We start from the raw sequence: 14,651 nt of genomic DNA, 5'->3' as shown, positions 1-14,651 counted from the left end.
CACACACACACAGACACACACAGACACACACACACACATACACACACACACACATACACACACACAGACACACCCACACACACACACACATACACACACACAGACACACCCACACACACACACACGTAACCCAGTGTTAAAAATACAAGTAAAAAATCAATAGATGTTGATTTAATATCTTATTCTGCAACGAGATTAAAAAGTAATAAAGTTAAAAAAAGAATATGTTTGTAAATATGTTCATAAATATTGATAAAAAAAAGTGCTAAAAATCTTTAAAACCTGTGAAATATCCCTTTAGTGATTGCTTTTAGTGACAGATTAAACAACCAATAACTGGCACAGTTTGATTTCACATCAGCCAATCAGGTTGATTGTCCCGCCCCTTTAACTGCAGCGCTGAGATTTAGCTAACACCTCCCTTGAGAGCTGATGGTTGTTCCGTAAATTGCCTGTAAGATTCTGTTAAATTCTACGAAGAATCCTGGAAATTGGTAAGACAATGTTAAAATAGTATCGCAGAATTTATAATTCAAAATAGTGAATCTGTTGTTTTTTTTATTTAGATGTCAGAAAGCTTCTGTTCTAACAGCTGCCGTCCGGAAAATGCCCTGTATTTGTGTAGCATGGAAGCATCGGTGAGTAATTGCACGCGCTCAGCCGTTGGCCCAGTAAATTCGCTAAAAATTGGCTAAAATACCTAAAAACTGTTAAAATTTAATAAAAAAAATAAAATTGTATTGTAAACTTTATGTCATTATTATTGTGTGTGTTGTATTCGTCCTATGTAAATTTATTTATTTTTCTATTAGTACATGTTTTAATATTTCGACATTGTTAATGTCATGGTGCTCTTATTGCTTAGGAACTTTCTGTTCTCTGTAGGTCGGAGCTAATGCGGGTTTTTCAGGCTTTTTTTTCTTTATGGTGCACTTTTGAAGCATCGTGCCCAGAGACATCAAGATCACCCTTACAAAGAACTTGGATGGCAGCCCCAGCCCAGAGGACCGGGTGAACCGGTAGATGGTGACCCGACTGGTCACCAGCCGTGAAACATTGAAAAATATTTCACAAACACATTGGAAAGACTAAACAAACTTTGAAAGAACATTTGACAGACATCAGAAAGACTGGGTTATTTCTATTATTTATTTATTTTGTTTTTAGAAAAAGCACGCAACTTTTGTTTATTTGTACAATGTGGATCCACAAATGTTGTTTATATTAAATTTTACTTTTTTCTATACATTGTGTGCTCTCCTCTGTTGTTCACACTCAGGCTCCCCCGAATTTAGAATCTCCTGATCAGGCCCAACTTCCTTTATACTTCTGTAGTGTTGGTGTTAGTAAAGTAAATTAACTTAACTTGCCATCTACTATTAAAGGTATGTAAAGTAACCTTTCTTGTGGGTTACACACACACACAGTTCAGTCAGGAGTCTTCTTATGCAAACTGCCTAAATCTTATTTTCTAATTTAAAGCAGGGTGTGGGCGGTGTGATGCTGAGGAACGACTGAGTGAAGAAGTACAGGAACATGACCAAGATGTTGGCCCATGTAGAGGTGGGTTCTGGAATGGGTTGAAGTGGACCAGAACCAAAGAACCAGAACCAGAAGTGAAAAAGAAATAAAGCAGAAAGAATCTGAAGGTTTTCTCTGGTTTTGCTAGTTTCTCCTGTTTCCATACACACACATATAAGAAACATTCAGGCGAAGTCGTGTTTTTCCCGTCTGAGCTGCTGATCAGAGGAAGGAGTCAGAGTGAAGCAAACCAACCTTTGCAGCTGCAGCGGACCTCAGAACCAGCCCGAACAGAACCAGGTGGATCATCATGATGTGTGTCTTCCTCCTGCAGAACCTCCTGCTTTATATGGCCTGGTGGGGCGTTCAGGTCAGCTCAGAAACACGACGCCTCCACACCGGATGACTCTTCATGATGCCATGTGACCTCATGCATCTCTCAGAACCAGTCACTGAGCTTTACCTGGAAAATCAAGAACAAGGAAAAAGGTCTGCGACACGAGGGAGGAATCCACTGGAAACACCTCCAGCCCAGCTGCTGCCGGCTTCAGACAACAACATGCATTTAGTTGCACAACATAGAAAAACATATTTACTGATGAAGGAATTAATTTGACCATTTTTTGTCCATGGCTAAAAATGACAACCGAGAAAAGATTAGTTGATCAATTTTTGCAAAAATGAAGTAAAAAGTAAAAATGAGTGAAGAATAAATAAAACAAAAAATTAAAAACAAACATGCACATAAACATAATTAAAAGGGAGAATAAGACAAAATTGAATTAAATTCTTTCTCAGGCTAAAATTAAATGAATGTTGTATCAGTGTGTGCGTGTTTGTGTGCACTCACACACACACACTGGTTCTGAAGGTCGGATGGATCGTTAACCAAACAACAGCCCGGCTGCTGTCGGCGGCGGCTGGGAAAACACACAGCTGCTGTTTACAGGAGCACCTGAAGGCAGCACCAGGATCTGCTGGTTCAGCAGAAAACCCCCAGTCACCAAAACTTCTGCTTTCTAATTTTACGTGTCTTGTTTCTGTCCATCTGAATCAGTAGAGGTCAGAGGTCACCGCAGTGATCTGTAACATGGGTCAGACCACAGATCCTGCTGGTTTTGTTAAAGCTCTGCTTACTGCCTCCTCCTCATTCAAGGACTGGAAATGGGTGAAAAGTAACTGGAGTGCAAAAGTGAAGAAAAGTTATTTTCTGCATCATCAGTAGCTTCTTCTGAGAAACACTAAGATTTAAATAATCCTGGTGGCCATGAACGTCTCCTCAGATAAAACCATCCGTTTCTGCTGCTGAGCAGGATCGCTGGTTTTCGTTTTCCCCACCGCTGCTCGTGTTCCTGAACGCTTCATGTCCGATAGAGACCATAGACATATCCGTAGGCGCCTCACTGAGCGCTGCGTTACGTCGCCGCCATCTTGTGTGTGGCAGCAGATCGGAGCTCCTTCAGTCCTGTTCTCTGTGTTTCAACCGTTTTACGAAACAAACTGGATTCAATGGCATCACCTTCCCCAGGTAAGGATGAAAGATCAGAATTACTTTGCAGCCAGAAATTCACTTCTATACAACCGAAAAATATTTCCTAAATTGGCCCAAAGTAACCGCTGATTGTTAGCATAGCGGCTAACGTTTTCATACTGTTTTCTAATGAGAGAGGTGATGAAAAACCGCTGTTAGAGGAGAAGTTCATTAGAAACCAGAGGATTTAGTGAGGAAAGATCAGTCAGGATCAGAGCTGGAGCTGCTGCTCTTCAGTCTGTTTCCAGCTCAGCTTCTCCATGTCGGTATTTAGCTATAAAGATGCTACGAGTCAGAGCCCAACATGCTGAAAATGTCTTTTTATGAATGTCAAGGAAACATGTATGTATTTTCTATTAACTTTTGGATAATTTCTCTTTTATCCTCGGCTTCAGCCTGTGAACCAGGACGTCTCAGAAGTCATTGAGTTCTCCCAGTGAGACCAGCAGACTGAAGCCTGTGACCAGTGTTCCCAGTATAATAAATAAATGTTTATTCTTTCACTTTGTGTATTTTTAAATATCTCAATCTGAAGTATTAGTGTATTAATACAGCTTATGTAATGAAATAAAAATAATTTACTCAGAATTATTTTCACTCTTTGCTGTCAATAGCAGAGTTGACTTACTGCAATACATATCTTTTTCTTTGGAAAAAAGTAAGAAAAATGTGTAGTTTATTGTCTGACAATGACTGATTTATAAGTCAAAATTCATTTCTCAATGTATAAAAAATAAATACAAGAAAATTATTTGTTTCTTGTCTTGAAATGTTAAATGTACATGAAATTATGGAATTATGTAAATATGTTATTTAATTAAACACTGTAAAAGTGTCTGTTCATCAATGTTAATATAAAAATGATCAGAATCATTTCTACCAAATAAAACATTGTGCTCTTTATTCAGAAATCCCCCAAAACAATTAAATAATCACATCAAAAGTTAGAAACTCTCTTCAGTCATTTCTTTGATTGCCAAATATATTAATGTGTGTGAAAATGTGTCAATGACAGAAATTAATTTAAAATATTTTGTCAAACCCCAATTTCTGAAGTTCGGTCCATTTACTTGTATTAGCTTACTGGCACATATTCCACATTCAATATGGCGGACGCTGTGACGTATCACAGCAACGGGCCGACCCGCTCCATAAGGCGTCTACTGTTCATGTCTGTGATAGAGACCGTTCGTTTTCCTGTTGATCCGGAGAAAATAATTTTTCCTACCGCAGCCAGCGTCCCTGAACGACTCTGAACCCTGATTGGCAGCCGCAGGTGCCAGCTTGCAGCAGTGGGCGGGGCTTGCTGTCACTGGACGTGTCCGCTGTCAGCTGGGCTCAACAGGTCTAAAGGTACCGAAGCTTCTAAACCGGGCTTTGGGGGGTTCGTCCGGTCCGGAACCGGTTCTGATCGCTGCTCACCTGGCGGCACGCGGCCGCTGCCGGACCGCAATACGGTTCTGTTCGCTCCGCCGGCAGCCTGCTCCGAGCCTGTTAGCTTAGCTCTTAGCTTCCAGGTGTTTTTAAGCCGCTGAGTGACGTCACACAGTATAAATAACGGCGCTGACGTCAGAGGCCACTCGGAAGTTTGCTTCTGTTCTTTTAACTGATTAATTGGAAGAAATTAGTTGAATTTGTCACATAAATGAAGTTTTAAGGGATTTAGTTTAAATAAGCAGTGAATGTTCCTGCGCTGTTACCCGGAAGTGGAAATGTGACCTCTGGGTTTATCCTGGAGGTCATGTGGAGCCTTTAAATAGGCTGGTAATAAAGCTGACTTCAGTCAGGTCCACACAGTTAAAGGATCAGGTTCTGGGCTCGGTTCTGAAACCGTTCGGATCTGAAATCTTTCTTTTAATACTTCATTTCAAACATTTTTTAGAAAATAATCATGAAACTTTCAGAAAACAATTCTTGATATTCTGCCATTTTAGTCACAGCGACTGTCAGTTGTAGTTTATATGGAAAAGTAGCCCTTCAAAGGGCAAAGGTCACGAGGTTCACTGTAAAACATGAATTTGTATCAGAATAAACTGAGAAAGTTCTGGAAACAAAAACTATTTATTGGTTTTATTCTATTAAATCATTGAATTGAACAGCAGTGAGTTTCCAGCTGGTTCTGGACCCGACCAGAACCTCCTGAATCCGACCAGAACCTCCTGAATCTGACCAGAACCTCCTCAACCCGACCAGAACCTCCTGAATCTGACCAGAACCTCCTCCCTGACCAGAACCTGCTCAACCCGACCAGAACCTCCTGAATCTGACCAGAACCTCCTGAATCCGACCAGAACCTCCTCCCTGACCAGAACCTGCTCAACCCGACCAGAACCTCCTGAATCTGACCAGAACCTCCTGAATCCGACCAGAACCTCCTCCCTGACCAGAACCTGCTCAACCCGACCAGAACCTCCTGAATCTGACCAGAACCTCCTGAATCCGACCAGAACCTCCTCCCTGACCAGAACCTGCTCAACCCGACCAGAACCTCCTGAATCCGACCAGAACCTCCTGAATCCGACCAGAACCTCCTCCCTGACCAGAACCTGCTCAACCCGACCAGAACCTCCTGAATCTGACCAGAACCTGCTCAACCCGACCAGAACCTCCTGAATCTGACCAGAACCTGCTCAACCCGACCAGAACCTCCTGAATCCGACCAGAACCTCCTGAATCCGACCAGAACCTCCTCCCTGACCAGAACCTGCTCAACCCGACCAGAACCTCCTGAATCTGACCAGAACCTCCTGAATCTGACCAGAACCTCCTCAACCCGACCAGAACCTCCTGAATCTGACCAGAACCTCCTGAATCTGACCAGAACCTGCTCAACCCGACCAGAACCTCCTGAATCTGACCAGAACCTCCTCCCCGACCAGAACCTCCTCCCCGACCAGAACCTCCTGTTGCAGGATGTCCAGAGAGCCGCTGAGCGTTTCGGACCTGCTGCTCTGTCTGGAGAGCTCGGAGCTGCAGGAGCTGGAGCGGGTCAGAACCGCCATCAACCAGCAGCTGAATACAGGTGAGTCCATCCGGCCGGTCCCGCAGGTCCTGCTGGCTCGTCTGACCGTCGTTCTGTTTGCAGACAGAGGGGGCGCTGTGCTGTCCTCCCTGGTGGAGCGTTACCTGGACTCCTCCTCCTCCCAGGTGCTGCTGCTGCTCTCCTCCATCAGGGAGCCTCATCACAAGGTGAGTGGCGCGTCCTCACCTCGTGTGGCGGTTTTCAGATGGCTAACGGGTCGGCTCCACCCCCCAGGTGCTGCTGGAGAAGCTGAACGAGGCGCTGACCCGACCCGGAAACAGAGTGGCGGCCATCACCCTGCTTGGTCACCTGGTCAGGAAGCAGCCGCCCTGGGTCCACCACGTCAGCCAGGCGCCGGTGCTGCCGACGCTGCTGCGCTGCCTCAAGGTACCGACCCGGAACGACAGCAGAACCAACCAGTCCAAAGGTACCGACCCAGAACCACAGCAGAACCAACTGGTCCAAAGGTACCGACCCAAAACCGCCTTAGAACCAACTGGTCCAGAGGTACCGACCCAAAACCGCCTTAGAACCAACCGGTCCAAAGGTACCGACTCAAAACCACAGCAGAACCAACTGGTCCAAAGGTACCGACTCAAAACCACAGCAGAACCAACTGGTCCAAAGGTACTGACCCAAAAGTGCCTTAGAACCAACCGGTCCAAAGGTACCGACTCAAAACCGCCTTAGAACCAACCGGTCCAAAGGTACCGACTCAAAACCGCCTTAGAACCAACCGGTCCAAAGGTACCGACTCAAAACCACAGCAGAACCAACTGGTCCAAAGGTACTGACCCAAAAGTGCCTTAGAACCAACTGGTCCAAAGGTACCAACCAAAAACCGCCTTAGAACCAACTGGTCCAAAGGTACCGACCCAAAACCGCCTTAGAACCAACCGGTCCAAAGGTACCGACTCAAAACCACAGCAGAACCAACTGGTCCAAAGGTACTGACCCAAAAGTGCCTTAGAACCAACTGGTCCAAAGGTACCGACTCAAAACCACAGCAGAACCAACTGGTCCAAAGGTACTGACCCAAAAGTGCCTTAGAACCAACTGGTCCAAAGGTACCGACCCAAAACCGCCTTAGAACCAACTGGTCCAAAGGTACCGACCCAAAACCGCCTTAGAACCAACTGGTCCAAAGGTACCGACCCAAAACCGCCTTAGAACCAACTGGTCCAGAGGTACCGACTCAAAACAGCCTTAGAACCAACCGGTCCAAAGGTACCGACCCAAAACCACAGCAGAACCAACTGGTCCAAAGGTACCGACTCAAAACCACAGCAGAACCAACTGGTCCAAAGGTACCGACTCAAAACCGCCTTAGAACCAACTGGTCCAAAGGTACCGACCCAAAACCGCCTTAGAACCAACTGGTCCAAAGGTACCGACCCAAAACCGCCTTAGAACCAACTGGTCCAGAGGTACCGACCCAAAACCGCCTTAGAACCAACTGGTCCAGAGGTACCGACCCAAAACCGCCTTAGAACCAACTGGTCCAGAGGTACTGACCCAAAACCGCCTTAGAACCAACTGGTCCAAAGGTACCGACCCAAAACCGCCTTAGAACCAACTGGTCCAAAGGTACCGACCCAAAACCACAGCAGAACCAACTGGTCCAAAGGTACCGACTCAAAACCACAGCAGAACCAACTGGTCCAAAGGTACCGACCCAAAACCGCCTTAGAACCAACTGGTCCAAAGGTACCGACCCAAAACAGCCTTAGAACCAACTGGTCCAGAGGTACCGACCCAAAACAGCCTTAGAACCAACTGGTCCAAAGGTACCGACCCAAAACCGCCTTAGAACCAACCGGTCCAAAGGTACCGACCCAAAACCGCCTTAGAACCAACTGGTCCAAAGGTACCGACTCAAAACCACAGCAGAACCAACTGGTCCAAAGGTACTGACCCAAAACCGCCTTAGAACCAACTGGTCCAAAGGTACCGACCCAAAACCACAGCAGAACCAACTGGTCCAAAGGTACCGACTCAAAACCACAGCAGAACCAACTGGTCCAAAGGTACTGACCCAAAAGTGCCTTAGAACCAACTGGTCCAAAGGTACCGACCCAAAACCGCCTTAGAACCAACCGGTCCAAAGGTACCGACCCAAAACCGCCTTAGAACCAACTGGTCCAAAGGTACCGACCCAAAACCGCCTTAGAACCAACCGGTCCAAAGGTACCGACCCAAAACCGCCTTAGAACCAACCGGTCCAAAGGTACCGACTCAAAACCACAGCAGAACCAACTGGTCCAAAGGTACCGACCCAAAAGTGCCTTAGAACCAACTGGTCCAAAGGTACCGACCCAAAACCGCCTTAGAACCAACTGGTCCAAAGGTACCGACCCAAAACCGCCTTAGAACCAACCGGTCCAAAGGTACCAACCCAAAACCGCCTTAGAACCAACCGGTCCAAAGGTACCAACCCAAAAGTGCCTTAGAACCAACTGGTCCAAAGGTACTGACCCAAAAGTGCCTTAGAACCAACTGGTCCAAAGGTACCGACCCAAAACCGCCTTAGAACCAACCGGTCCAAAGGTACCGACCCAAAACCGCCTTAGAACCAACCGGTCCAAAGGTACCGACCCAAAACCGCCTTAGAACCAACCGGTCCAAAGGTACCGACCCAAAACCGCCTTAGAACCATCTGGTCCAGAGGTACCGACCCAAAACCGCCTTAGAACCAACCGGTCCAAAGGTACCGACTCAAAACCACAGCAGAACCAACTGGTCCAAAGGTACTGACCCAAAAGTGCCTTAGAACCAACTGGTCCAAAGGTACCGACCCAAAACCGCCTTAGAACCAACTGGTCCAAAGGTACTGACCCAAAACCGCCTTAGAACCAACTGGTCCAAAGGTACCGACTCAAAACCGCCCTAGAACCAACCGGTCCAAAGGTACCGACTCAAAACCGCCTTAGAACCAACTGGTCCAAAGGTACCGACTCAAAACCGCCTTAGAACCAACTGGTCCAAAGGTACCGACTCAAAACCGCCTTAGAACCAACCGGTCCAAAGGTACCGACTCAAAACCACAGCAGAACCAACTGGTCCAAAGGTACTGACCCAAAACCGCCTTAGAACCAACTGGTCCAAAGGTACCGACCCAAAACCACAGCAGAACCAACTGGTCCAAAGGTACCGACTCAAAACCACAGCAGAACCAACTGGTCCAAAGGTACTGACCCAAAACCACCTTAGAACCAACTGGTCCAAAGGTACCGACCCGAAACTGAACAATTCCTTATAGACACCAGCTGGTATCCTACTGTCCAGAGCCAGAACCAGCAGGTTTGGCCCGGTTCCCAGAACTTGTGTTTGCGTTGCAGACGGACGGAGACGTGGTCGTCCTGGTCAGCGCGGTTCTGGTCCTCGTCGCGCTGTTACCCATGATCCCTCAGGCCGGGAAGCAGCACATCTACGACTTCTTTGATGTCTTCGGTCGCCTGGCGTCCTGGAGCTACAGGAACCCCGGTAATCCCGGCCGGCGGGGGGGCGGGGCTCTGGGTGGAACGCCGGGTTCTGATTGGCCGCCGCTGTCTCCCGCAGGTCAGGTGAGCGCAGCGTACCTGGTCCACCTCCATGCCGGCGTTTACTCGCTGTTCCACCGTCTGTACGGGATGTTCCCCTGCAACTTCGTCTCCTACCTGAGGCTGCACTACGGCATGAAGGAGAACCTGGACACCTTCCAGGAGGTGGTCAAGGTCAGAACCGGGCCAGAACTGGGTCAGAACCTGGACACCTTCCAGGAGGTGGTCAAGGTCAGAACCGGGCCAGAACTGGGTCAGAACCGTGAATAGAACTGAACTGAAGACTCCAATCAGACCAGCTTTAACCATCAAGCCCGGTCCGGTTCTGACCCGTCCAGGTCAACCAAACGAAACCAGAACCAGTCCAGAGCTCCCTCCAGAGTAGCTGGGTCGGTACTGGAGGTCCGGTTCTGATGCTTACATGGTTCTGACCCAGAGTCCAGATGAAGCGGTTCCGGTTCTGATTCCACTTTGCTTCCCTTCCAGCCAATGTTGGAACATGTTCGGATCCACCCAGAACTCGTAACCGGAACCCAGGACTACGAACTGGACCCGTCCAGGTGAGCCGACCAGAACCATTCACACGGGGACCAGAACAACCCGGATCTGTTTCTGAACCGGAACCCACACCGGACCTCCTGTTTCTGAATCAGTTCGGGTTCACCATTTGGGTCAGAGCTGAACTGATGTTCTGGTTCTGACCCCTGACCTCTGACCCCAGGTGGAGGTGCTGTGAGGTCCATGACATCATCATGGAGTGCTGCCGGCTGTCTCTGGACCCGCTGGAGGACGCCTGCTGCCCCGCACCCCTGCCTCACCTGGACCTCAGCCCCGCCCCCCAGGACTGGCAGCCAATCAGCAGCTCAGGTGAAGAACATAACCACAGAGGCCCGGTTGGAGGCCCGGTTGGAGGCCCGGTTGGAGGTCCCACCATGACACTGTTTCTGTTTGTCTGTTGGCAGGAAGCTCAGTGGGTAAGCTGACGCTAAGCTCCTCCCACATCCAGGTAACTCACGCACAGCCATACCACCTGGGCCAGAACCGGTCAGCTAGCAGTTGGTTCTGGTACCAGCAGAAAGACCCAGTTCTGTTAGGAACCAGAACATCCAGCAAATTACTCCACCTGTATGTTCAGGCTAACGATGTCACATGGAGCCCTTCCTCTCAATGTGGCTTGGCCACGCCCCCTCCTGAGCCTGCATCTCCAGGCCCCGCCCCCTCGCTGAGCAGGTGTACCTCCATCTCAGGTGAACGCCCTCACCTGTGTGTGTGTGTGTGTGTGTGTGTGTGTGTGTGTGTGTGTCAGTGGCAGCCCTGTCTAATGCTGTCTTTGTTTGCAGGTGTGAAATGTCCCTCACCTGACTCTGTACCTGTGACCACGCCCAGTGAAGGTAGCCACCAACCTGCCGGCGTCCTCCAGGTGCGATCAGGCGTCTCTGTCAAGGAGCAGCTGGAAGATGGCCACTATCTGTCCTCACAGGTGAAGCAGCAGCCAATTAGAGCGCAGGACGAGACGAGCCTAAGTCAAGTCATCAGCAGTGACCTGAGCAGTCCAGGTAAGTTTCCCACCTTGGCTAGGGGAGGCGCCGGATCAGAGTGGCCATGTTGGTCATTCTCCTGTGTTAGATTTAGAGAGGCTAACAACTAGCATCCTGAGGCTAGTTAGCCTAGCATTAATCATTATTCAGATCAGTATCTTAGCCTCTTGCTAATGGGATGTAGCCACTGCTGGGTGGACAGTCGTCTTCATTTGGTGCTAATAGTTATTAGCTAATAGCTATTAATGTGTCTTAAATACAAACTTTGTCTGCAGACATCAGACCGCCATCTTCCTCCTCCCAGCTCCTCCTCCGTACTTCCACTGCCAGCTGCGATGACTCTTCCACTGACCCCGCCCCTTCTCACATTGACCCCGCCCCCTCCCTTCCTGCCCCCGCCCCTCCCTATGAGCCGCTGTTTGAACTGGCTCTGCCTCATGCAGCCATGCTTTTCATCAGGAGGAAGACACAGGTGAGCCCACCTGGTGGAAGGCAGGTGTACGGCTCTGCTCAGAGTGCTGAGTGTATTCTGTCCTGCAGGACGCTCTGGAGAGCGCTGCAGGGCAGCAGCAACAGGTGGAGGAGGAGCGGAGCTCCATGTCTCCTCTGAAGGTCCTGGAGCAGATGATCGTTCATGGGAGCGACGCTCATGAACGCCTCAGCAGGAGGTAAGCTTCAGGAAGGTTGCCGGTGGGAAACCGGCCTCACCTGGCCGGTTTCCCACCGGTCATGTGACCACGCTGTGATGTCACTGCAGGTCGTCAGCGGGGAGCAGGTTGGACCGGAGTCACCTGGGAGGTAAACAGCAGAGCATGAAAAGCAAAGGTACCTGACCCTCAGTAAGCTCGCTAGCGCCACCTGCAGCTGCTGTCAAACACGTGCGCTTCCTCCGTTTCCATGACGACATTTGGCAGGAAGTGGGACGTTTTTCAGCCCAGTTATCGTTCTGAGGAGTTTCAGCTCAGCGTGACAATGGTTCTGACCCGGTTAGACATCCAGAACCTTCTGGGTTTCATCACTGTGGTTCTGTCTCCAGCTGCTGGAGGACTTCCTGTCCAATCCAAGCCCAGAGAGACCCGCCCATTCATTTCCTGTCCTCAGTCAGAGGACCGTCATATCCCCAGACTGGCAGCAGGTGGTGCTGCAGAGTTTACAGCTTTCACCTGAACAGCCACTAGATGGCGGTGTAGCGCACCGAGCAGCCCATCTGTTAGTAACTGGTTACTAACCGGTTTGACCAGTCAGGCTGACCCGATGCTCAAACTGCAACCTGGCAGGGTGTGTTTACTTTGGGTGTTTGTGGGAGTTTTCTTTGTGGTGCTGGGTGGAGTAGTGTGATGTCTGTGAGGTCAGAGGTTAGCCTCCTGTCTCTGTGTGGCGCCAGGTCCCGCCCCCCAGGGGGAGGAGCTTCAGAGGAGCCAGCTGCTGCTGGTCCACAGCCAGCTTCAGTACGAGCGCTTCAAGCGGCAGCAGCACGCCATCAGGAACCGCCGCCTGCTGCGTCGGGTCATCAACGCCACGGCGCTGGAGGAGCAGACGGTTGCCATGGTAACAGTCCCCGCCCACACCGGGCCGTCCCACAGCGGGGGGTCTCCCTGTCTAACCCCCTCCTGTGTTTGAGGCAGAAGGCGCAGCTGGGCGTTCAGGACCAGGAGATCCGCAGCCTGAGGTCGAGTCTGAGCGAAGAGCAGCGGCGCCTCAACCAGCTGCAGCAGGACGGACGGACCCAAACGGACCGCCTGCTGGAACAGAACCAGCAGCTGCTGCTGCAGCAACAGCGCCACCAGCAGGACAACCAGCAGCTGCAGGTCAGCAGCAGACTCACACCGCTCTCTGCTCCTATTGGCTGTCTACCAGCAGCGTGTGCTGTGATTGGCTGTTTCAGAGCGACCTGGAGGACTGCCATGGCCGGCTGAGGGAGCTGGAGGCGGAGCTCCAGGGAGCCAATAGGAAGGCCAAACACGCTGAGCAGCAGCTGACACAGCTGGGCCTGAAGGTGAGGGCAACTCTGATTGGTTGAGTAACAGGAAGTGGTTCTGGTACCAAACAGATCCAGAAGTGACATCGGACTCTTGAGCCGTGAAAATGATCTGATGTTTGGAGCCGTTGAATATCCGGCGTGTCAGGAATCCCGGTTCTTCCTGATCAACACTAATCAGATCATCCAGGTTTCTGATGATGGGTTCTGCTGGGTCAGCAGAACCAGAACCGGAGTGAATCCCTTCCAGAACTCTGGTTAGCGGTGTGTGTGTGTGTTTCTGCAGCTGTGCAGCAGTGAGCAGCAGCAGCAGCAGGTCTTCCTGCTGGACCAGCAGCTCGTCCTGCTGAGGGAAACCAACAGAGCTCTGAGCCAGCAGCTGGACGAGGCCGCCGCCCCCAGCTGGACCGTAAGTCCACGGAGCTCTCTGCTGATTGGCCGGCGAGAACCGTCTGTAAAGCTGCTGCCTTCCCAGGAGGAGGCCATGCTGCGGCGCAGCGCGGGGAACGACTTCCAGAGGCTGAAGGACTGCGACGTCCTGCAGAAACAGAAGCTGGAGGCAGCCAGTCACAGGATAGCAGAGCTGGAGAGCCAGCTGGCCAGGAAGGACAAGCTGATCCTGGAGCTGAAGAAGCTGCTGGAGGAAACCAAGAGCCACAGCAGGTCAGAGTCTGGCGCTGACAGCCCAGCAGAACCTCACAGCGTTTCTCTTCAGAACCTTTTCTTAGGTTGCAGAGTTAGCCTGTTAGCCGCCGTAGAGCTTCAGTAGAAAGCAGCAGGACATTTTAACTGCAGTTCATCCTGCTGTGCTTCAGGGCGGAGCTGTCGGCCTCAGAGAGTCGATGTGTGGCCCTGAGGAGAGTCAGCCAGACGCTGCAGACGGAGATGCTCCACCTGTACAGCCAGGTTCACCTGGACACTCACACAGGAAGTGACACGTGCACACACAACCCGGCTCTGGATGCCGGCAGCAGGTAAGGCCTTCAGCTCTGAACCCATCATGAAGCTCCGGCTGCAGGTCTGCTGATGTCATCTGTGTCCGTTTCTCTGGCCAATCAGAAACAGCCCCTCCACTCAGGATGGCTACAAGCCCCGCCCCTCTTCTTCTTCTGCTGTGGGAATCATAAACGGCGCTGTGGAGGCCCTCTCCTCCTCCTCGCCCCTCTCCGCCTCGCCCATCGACTCCCCGCTGGCTGTCGGATCTTTCCTGGAGCAGCAGGCGCGGCGGCTGTTTGGGCCGAACAGCCAGAGCCAGGAGGAGGAGGAGGAAGAGGAGGAGGTCCCAGCAGGGAGCCCTCCTCTGGGTCAGGAGGTGGAGGAGGCCACCCTCCTCACTGGGAGTCCTCAGCTGGAGCCTCCTCCTGCTCCAGCTGCAGACCTGGAGCTCAGCATCCGCCAGCGGAGAGACGAGCTCAGCATCATGGACTACAACGAGTCGCTGCCTGAGTTCTGATGGAGGAGCAGCAGGTTCAGCTCTAAGGGGACCTGGACCTCAGGTGCGGCTCAGACTGGACCCTCCTGG

General features: G+C 50.7%; 1 protein-coding gene and 2 long non-coding RNA genes across 6 annotated transcripts in view; 2 read left to right on the top strand and 1 right to left on the bottom strand.

The window, feature by feature from the left end:
• The first annotated feature begins 1,992 nt into the window (after positions 1-1,992).
• Positions 1,993-3,803, top strand: LOC148157553 (uncharacterized). Its single transcript, XR_015764216.1, has 2 exons — positions 1,993-3,049; positions 3,448-3,803. It is a non-coding gene; the product is annotated as an uncharacterized LOC148157553 (long non-coding RNA).
• A 525-nt stretch (positions 3,804-4,328) lies between these two features.
• tsc1a (TSC complex subunit 1a) overlaps positions 4,329-14,651 on the top strand; it is a 10,566-nt gene continuing 243 nt past the window's right edge. Inside the window, exons 1-21 of one of the 4 annotated variants that reach the window (XM_088008541.1) lie at positions 4,329-4,405; positions 5,932-6,074; positions 6,138-6,241; positions 6,309-6,461; positions 9,413-9,557; positions 9,633-9,787; positions 10,100-10,173; positions 10,335-10,480; positions 10,576-10,619; positions 10,749-10,860; positions 10,954-11,169; positions 11,427-11,623; positions 11,692-11,819; positions 11,909-11,976; positions 12,536-12,699; positions 12,777-12,959; positions 13,037-13,147; positions 13,416-13,538; positions 13,605-13,792; positions 13,945-14,103; positions 14,189-14,651. The exon at positions 14,189-14,651 is cut by the window's right edge and continues 243 nt beyond it. In XM_088008541.1, coding sequence (XP_087864667.1) covers positions 5,966-6,074; positions 6,138-6,241; positions 6,309-6,461; positions 9,413-9,557; positions 9,633-9,787; positions 10,100-10,173; positions 10,335-10,480; positions 10,576-10,619; positions 10,749-10,860; positions 10,954-11,169; positions 11,427-11,623; positions 11,692-11,819; positions 11,909-11,976; positions 12,536-12,699; positions 12,777-12,959; positions 13,037-13,147; positions 13,416-13,538; positions 13,605-13,792; positions 13,945-14,103; positions 14,189-14,582 — 2,973 coding nt within the window. In that variant the 5' untranslated portion in view covers positions 4,329-4,405; positions 5,932-5,965 and the 3' untranslated portion in view covers positions 14,583-14,651. Of the gene's footprint in view, positions 4,406-5,794; positions 6,075-6,137; positions 6,242-6,308; positions 6,462-9,412; positions 9,558-9,632; positions 9,788-10,099; positions 10,174-10,334; positions 10,481-10,575; positions 10,620-10,748; positions 10,861-10,953; positions 11,170-11,426; positions 11,624-11,691; positions 11,820-11,908; positions 11,977-12,535; positions 12,700-12,776; positions 12,960-13,036; positions 13,148-13,415; positions 13,539-13,604; positions 13,793-13,944; positions 14,104-14,188 lie in introns of those variants that run through there. The other 3 variants (XM_088008542.1, XM_088008540.1, XM_088008543.1) reach the window with 3 other exon arrangements.
• On the bottom strand, positions 5,176-5,992 carry LOC148157552 (uncharacterized). The gene is made up of 3 exons (XR_015764215.1): positions 5,917-5,992; positions 5,327-5,796; positions 5,176-5,268 (listed from the first exon to the last, which is right to left on the bottom strand). It is a non-coding gene; the product is annotated as an uncharacterized LOC148157552 (long non-coding RNA).

This window comes from Poecilia mexicana, unplaced genomic scaffold (genome assembly GCF_051168715.1).
Source record: "Poecilia mexicana isolate PSO_F unplaced genomic scaffold, ASM5116871v1 scaffold_9, whole genome shotgun sequence".
In the NCBI taxonomy this organism is placed as follows: domain Eukaryota; kingdom Metazoa; phylum Chordata; class Actinopteri; order Cyprinodontiformes; family Poeciliidae; genus Poecilia; species Poecilia mexicana.
This window is presented reverse-complemented; position numbering and strand designations above follow the sequence as displayed.